Raw genomic sequence first — 7422 nt, 5'->3', positions numbered from 1 at the left:
CTCTCTCTCTCTCTCTCTCTCTCTCTCTCTCTCTCTCTCTCTCTCTCTCTCTATCGACCGGCTCGGATCGATAGCGATCTATATTACAGGCGGCTGACTCCTCGAGTGGAGGATGACGGGGGTCTTCGACGTCTCACCGATCGCTGAAGAGGCTATTTGCCTCGCGGTGATGGTGATGGTAATAACGGGCGCGCAGTTCTGCGGCTCTATTATGATAACCGAAACTCCTGCGGAAACTACTACTGAACGCGATACAGCTCATCCTCTTTCGAAAGTCGTCTCCCTCTCTCCCAAACAAAAAGCGATTATCGGTTGTGGTAAAAAGCGAGAATGCGTTAAACATCAAGATTTTTTTTCACGTGCTCGATAATAGAGAGCGCCCGCGATATACGTTACGGCGAATTATTATATGCATCATCGAGGCATCGTAGTTAAACTCGTATGTACGAGAAATAGCGAATTTTGATCCTCTCGAACGACGTACGATCTAATTACAGTATCTCTTTTTTTTTTTTTTATTAATCTGAATTCATTGGAGATGAATTTACGGGTGTTTCGCGCGATGTCGAATAGTCTGATTGGTTCTCTTGCCAACTTTGCCATCCCTTCGGCAGGTTGCCGCGCAAGATCTTTATCTTTCATAATGCTACGAGATTAATAATGCGAGATCGAAGTTGCCTGGTCGAGATCGAGGATGAAGGGAACGGAAGGGGAATACGTCTGCCTCTTGTAACGGGCAAATACAAGACAATGAAGATTAATGCTTCGACCTCATTCTCTCCTCCCCTGCCGGCCGTTCCTGGTCGACGGTATCGTGTGAACATTTCGGTAATCCCCAAGAGAAGTGTCCCTTCGGACTCGACTTTGGGGAACTCCGCGCTCTTATAACCCTGACCCTAAATTTACCATAGTTGACGAATCTTCTCAATGATTCAACGTGAACGATGACTTTGTCTTTGACTAATTCTGAATGTTGATTTCTGAGTAGAATGAATGCGATATTATTGATGTTATGTTTAAGCTCAAACAGTCCTAATCGAAATGGCTCGTTGTGAATAATTCCTGTAGATGATTACAGTCCTGCGTAGAAGATAACCTTGTTTCTGATCCATCAACTTTGGCAATAATGTTCTATTGCGAAATGATTCTATTGAGAATGACACAATTTTGTTTAGCAATTTTTACGAAATTTACAAAATAACTTATGAATAATCATCACAATACAATCGTTTTAAATATGAGGATAAAACATACTTGCTTCTGAAAACAATTGATTAGATAAATTTTGAATAAAAAATTATACACATTCTTATTTAGCTTCTAGTGCGTACTTGTCTACATAGACTTAAGATTATATTGCATGACACGGCTGATTTTCAATCCATAATTGCGCTTTGTCATTGCAGATTAGCAGTTGGCGTGACATGGATGTGAGCTTCACGAACGTGTTAGAGGGGGCTCGCCAGTACTTCCAGGGACTGCCCGTACCGAGTACAGGTAGTGGCGCGGCCACGTCGGTGGATCACAATCTCCACTCGACATCCTCCACGAATCCCGCCTCGTCCACGTCGGCGACAACGCATGATCATGATGCACCGTCGCAGCCGACACAATCAACTCAGTCAATTTCGACTTCCGCCAATAGCAGCAGCAGCAATAGCAATGTTCAGGAGTCGAATCGTTACCCTACCGACGTTAGACCTTCGTCGTCCGTGGAGAGTAGCAATGCGACTGCCGGATCTAGCTTCTGGAATCCACACGTGGAGCCATATGCGCCGCAGCCGACCAGGGTCGAAGTCCCGGATACGAGGCCAGGCGACGAAGGCTCCGCCATGGAGCCCAGCTCCTCCTCGGGCACTGTCACTTTAACCGAGATGCAGCCTTCGAATTATCAATTCTCCTCCTCCTCCTCCTCCGCCGCTGCCGCATCATCGTCGAATTTTTCGCAGAGACCGCCACTAACGTCATCATCATCGTCGACCACCTCGTCCTCCAGCGATCACAATCATCACCATCATCAATCTCATCTTTCAACGTTGAACTCGTCATCGCATTTGCATCAGATGCAACCGCCCCAACCGCCACATTCCCCTGGACCAGTGTACCAGCAACTTAGTAATGTCAGCAGGACGTCCTTCAGTGCGGCAGAGATGCTCGCCTCTTCCTCATCGCACTCCGCTTCAACGTATCAGACCGCCAATAACGATAGGCAATCGCAGCCGATCGTTGTCCAGAGGACTCAGTACTACCCACGCTACCATCACCCAGACATCACGAAATGCGCACCGGCTCCGTATTCGCAGAGTTCCATTTATCAGTCCGCCAATGTAGCGCAGCCTCCGAGTATGGTTCAACAACCGAGCACAAGACCGACGCCAATAGAGCAGAATAATACGACAGCATCATCCAACGTCGTTACTCAAGGACATTGTCCGCCAGAACAGCAACGAATACCTGGTACTTATGGCAACAACATGCCACTCGCTCAGAGTTCTCTCAACGGATCTTCGGTGTATGGATCTGGTTCCTCCTCTTCATCCTCTCAGAGTTATCGTCCCACGAACCAGTATCAGCAGCAGGCCCATCGTCTGACCGCTTCTACTTCGAGCGTCAACGACAGGTCTCATAGTTCGGATGGATTGCACTCTTCCACCGCCGCTTGCTCTTCATCGTCGCAGGCGGTCAGTCCGCGTCAGCCTGGACTAGGAAGCTCCTCCTCCAATCACATTCCTTTGCAATCGCAGTCGCAGAATCTTCCGGGTCACATTCCTTCACCGCATCTGCCGTCCGCTGCCACCTCGGTACATTATCATCATCATCAGCAGCAGCAGCAGCAGCAACAGCAACATCAACAATCGTCGTCTCTACAGCAGCAACAGCAGCAGCAGCAACAGCAACAGCATCCTAGTCGTATAAATGCATCGCCACACTCGCACGGTTCCTCATATGGAGGTCGCATAATGTCGCTGCCACCGCACGGTGTTCCATCGTCATCCTCCTCTGTCGCCATGACGGCGAACCATTCGCAGCAGCAACAGATGCCACCACCCCCGAGTGGATATCACGTAGGAACGACGCCGTCGCCGCATCATGAACCGTCACCACGTCACGCTACTCCGTCGCCGCATCACGCGACTCCGTCGCCACAGCGGCAGTCGCCCCACGTATCCAGCCTGCACAATCCACATGCCTCCCCGTCTCCTCATCATACACCCTCGCCGCACAACAGCTTCCAGCCGCATTCGCCGACTTATCCACCACCACCGCCTCCGCCACCGCCACCGCAGCAGCAGCAGCAACAGCAGCAGCAGCAGCAGCAGCAGCAGCAGCAGCAGCAGCAGCAGTCGTCGGCTTCGTCAAGGTCGACATCACAATCGTACAATCTGCCACCGGTTACTTCGCAACACTATCAAACGAATTACGTGGCGGCGGTTCGTGACGCGGCGATGGGGTTGCCTTACGCACCGCCGCCACCGTCCCAGTCTTCGTACCATTCCTTCCAGAAGAACCCACAACCGGAGTCGCAGGGGAATAACTACTACTCTCAACCAAGTCGGTCTCACAATCAGTCTTACAGTATGCAGCAGATGCTAGTACCGCAGACAGTATACCCTAACACTCCCGGTAACAATAATCTAGGTAGCTACCAGCAAAATGTCAGCAAGCACGCGACATATAACGGCGCGGATGCTACGAAGAGAGGGGCGATTGACGTTACAACGATACCTCCTTACGGTACGCATCGGTCACCCACGCAGAGGAGTGGTAACACGCATAACCTGCCGCCTATCGCCGCTCTTTCGTCTTATCATTCCAACAGGCGAGAACTATTGGGAAAATCGGCGCAAGCAACAATACGACAACGAATACATTCGACGAATGCAACCAACAAAGTCTCGTCCGTCGTGATGCCCCCCTCGTCTATAACGATGCCTCCTCAGAGGCTTGCTGAGTATCCAATGACTCCGGTCTCGGCTATAAACCACGCGATACCGGTGAATGGTAGAACAACCACTGTGACGAACATGACGTACGGTTCGCGATATACTGGCCAACAAAGCTATCCATCATCGACGTATGCCACCACAATAGCGCCCAGTCATCATGGTAACAATTCCGCTACCGGTACTACAGTAACGACTATCAGTAATCATGGTGGTTCAGGTGGTGCGAGGTCTTCCGTTCCATCGATCCACGCGTATCAGTCTTCCGACGAGTCAGATCGGTCAGCGGGATCGTCGACATATCATCAGCCAACGACACGAATTACGGCCGAGGGCTATGCCTATAAAGAACATCCTTATCAGAATCCAGCGTCATCCGGTAGTCAAGCGACATCGGTCGCCACTATGGCAAGTTCTCCGTCGCCGAGTAACGCGGTTCGGAAGAGAGAATCTCCTCTGGACTTGTCCGTAAAAACAGTTAAGACATCGGCTGATTCTACGGCGCAGGATGATCTTGAGACTATCAGCACCGACAAACATGTCAGTAGCTCAAATCTGAGTTCATCTAGGAACAATGTGAACAGGCCGATGCCACCTCCGGCTGTCGTGCATCAATCAGCACCGGCACAACCGTCGTACGCGTCGTCGTACGCGTCGTCGTACGATAGGCCTTCGAGTAACAGTTCGAGGAATTCCATGCAGGTGACCTGCGTTCGGGCATCGACACCGCAAACGGTGTGCGCGCCCAAAGTCGACTTTTTGCCAGATTTTACTTCGACGCCCCTACGTCAATCGCATCACGACAGTTCTCTTCGCAGAAGTACTGCGCAGCATCCGCAGCAGCTTTACGTCCCATCCGCCCAGCCTCTCTCATCCCATCATACCAACGCCTCTCCACTGCCTCACATGTCCACGTTCAAGAAACGTCCACTGCCCACGTCGCCGTACGACAGTCTGACGGTACCACCGCCACCGTCGTCCTCATCGTCATCAACGTCTGCGTCTTCATCGTACCTTCAAACGAATGATTCTGTGTCCTCGAGGTTTTCCAAGTATCACTCGATGATGGATTCATCTCCGCGACTTGGCCCGCCCACATTGCCCGCACAAGATTACCCACCCGACTCGAGCTACTATTTAGCGGACAGTAGGGCAAAGTTCGATCAGCAATTTCCTCAGCGCGAACGACCACTCAAAAGAGCTGGAGAGGCGATTTACGGTATAGGGAACCCTAACAAACAGGCCAGAGCTGCTTGGCGAGTACCGAGTACCGACAAACAAATTGTTGAATCGAAACTATCGACTACAGGTGCGCAGAACGAACAGCAAAAACGGCAAGAGATGAATTTGTCGGTTCCTCTGCCAAATGGAGCTCTGACGACACCTGGCGATCACAGAACCGATAATAATGGTAGTTATTCGACGCCAGAATCCAGATATCAATCGGTATACTGTGATAAAAGGACCTATCCGGAGTCCAAAATCATACGCAGTTCGCCGTCGTCGTATAATCATCCAGTTATTTCGAAATCCGCGAGTGTACACCCATTACCGCAACAATTGAGCAGTGCACAACTTACCTATCCAAATTATCGCCAGTCAATTCAGAAGATGGCATGTCCCTCGAGCGGGATGTCCAGTGGCCAATCGATAGATCAACCTAGCAATACTGGTGCCGACAAGAGGGTGCTCAACTTGCTGAGGAACAGCTTGGAAAATAAGCAACAAAGGGATGAACAGCTCAATAGTCAGCAGCCTATTTTGGTTAATCACAATCAACAGAGCTTCCAGAATAAGGTAAGAAAGTTTGATTTTTGCTATCGAGTATGCAAGTTTTTTTTCGTTATCAATAACTCACCAATCTTTGCGCATAAAATCAAATAATGTGAATTGTAGTTGGAAATGAAAACATACGACGATTTCACTTAGTATTTCTATTCATATCTTTGTCTGATTTCCAGACGCTCGACATCTACATGACGTTTCTGATAATTTCCGTGAAATTAATTCCCACAGGTCGTCGCGCCAGTCGAGCCCAAGAGCATCGGCAGGCACAATCTGTCACCATTCACGGCGGCGAGTTTGCTCGAGCGTAACAGCAACACACCGCCACATTACAAGTTGCACGTTCCGCGAGCAATAGACTCGATCACTCAGGAAGTGCCACGTAGCATGTATGCCTCAAGAGTGAACGCATCTGCCACGCTACCCGGCAAGGAAGCCTCCCTCGCGGGACCACGTGGCGCCGAGAACCAAATCCATCGTGACAAGGACGACGGTCTTGCCGCTATCTTAGCTGCGAAGATCAGGACGAAGGCGGAACTGAAACAAGTGCGTGGTTGTCTCTACTTAACTCTAATTAATTTGCGCAATAGTGTTAATTGTGTCGATTTTACAATTTATACCTTTCATTTAGGTCGGAACCGGCCAATTTACAACGAAAGCATCCTCCATACCTCCTCAAGATGTGTCGTCGACGCCGAGAGGTAATTTAATGTCATCTAGCGTAAAAGACGCTAGTAGTTAAATATTATAGATATTATTTTAATGATATTTTCATGTCGATTTGACCTATTTGTCTCGTCTCGATCATAGTCCCGCATAATAATTATGTTGTTTATTCAATTAGTCGATTGTGCTATAATTAATATTATCTTGGAGGTATGCATATAATTTTTATATTATGCACACAGAAATCGATAGTGCGGCTTCGACGTCGACACCACAGTCTGGTTCGTCCGCAGGTAGCCCACCGAAATTAACACGCGAGAAAACGGTCTCTTTGCCGCCCAGAAGACGTTTGTTTTCGAGAACCGATGAGGATAATGTACCGGCAGTCGTGCCTGTTGCCGCCACGGTCGCGTCCACAGTCCCGGCTAGGGCGAGCGGATGTAGGAGTTCTTCCGAAACATCAGTCTTCGATTTCCGGGAGAGTGACTCCGAAAGCGAGATGCCTGTTCTCGAGCGGCAAACCTTGGAGGAAATGAGAAGAGATAGAAAGCAGTTATCCAAAGTGCAACCCCCGATACCTCTCAATGATGCTGTATGTATGAATATGGCATCTTCTACGGATCTCGTGAAGATAGAGCTAAAGGTAATGTACAGTGCAGGAATGGACAAAAAGAAATTTTAAATAAAGAAGGATATAAACGAATTATTCAATTTATGTGATTGAAATACAAAGACGGAGATTTTTAGTTAGTAATAATTGATTTCATTTGTGTCAGTATAATACATTAACTGTTCTTTTTCCTTTCAAGAATAATTTTTCTTTAATACTATATATAGAGATATACGCGCGATAAATTCAATGAATTATTTTAAAGTGGTATCTATGCCATCTGTATATCTCACTTATTCGCTATTTATAGAATCTTTATATATTCAGTATTCATATTAAGATATATTACACGGTACAACACACATTCTCTCCCGTGAAAAAATCAAAGAGATTCTGAAAGTAGATGTAAAAAAAAAT

General features: G+C 48.2%; 1 protein-coding gene across 3 annotated transcripts in view; it reads left to right on the top strand.

Moving 5' to 3' along the window:
• LOC108747663 (mucin-17-like) overlaps positions 1-7422 on the top strand; it is a 74119-nt gene that overhangs the window by 61722 nt on the left and 4975 nt on the right. Inside the window, exons 2-5 of one of the 3 annotated variants that reach the window (XM_018485266.1) lie at positions 1407-5741; positions 5961-6275; positions 6361-6430; positions 6689-7038. In XM_018485266.1, the coding sequence (XP_018340768.1) occupies positions 1425-5741; positions 5961-6275; positions 6361-6430; positions 6689-7038 (5052 nt within the window). In that variant the 5' untranslated portion in view covers positions 1407-1424. Of the gene's footprint in view, positions 1-1406; positions 5742-5960; positions 6276-6360; positions 6431-6637; positions 7039-7422 lie in introns of those variants that run through there. The other 2 variants (XM_018485265.1, XM_018485267.1) reach the window with 2 other exon arrangements.

The sequence above is a fragment of the Trachymyrmex septentrionalis genome, unplaced genomic scaffold (genome assembly GCF_001594115.1).
Source record: "Trachymyrmex septentrionalis isolate Tsep2-gDNA-1 unplaced genomic scaffold, Tsep1.0 scaffold20, whole genome shotgun sequence".
In the NCBI taxonomy this organism is placed as follows: Eukaryota; Metazoa; Arthropoda; class Insecta; order Hymenoptera; family Formicidae; genus Trachymyrmex; species Trachymyrmex septentrionalis.
The sequence above is the reverse complement of the archived record's forward strand: the minus strand, read 5'-3'. Positions and strand labels throughout refer to the sequence as shown.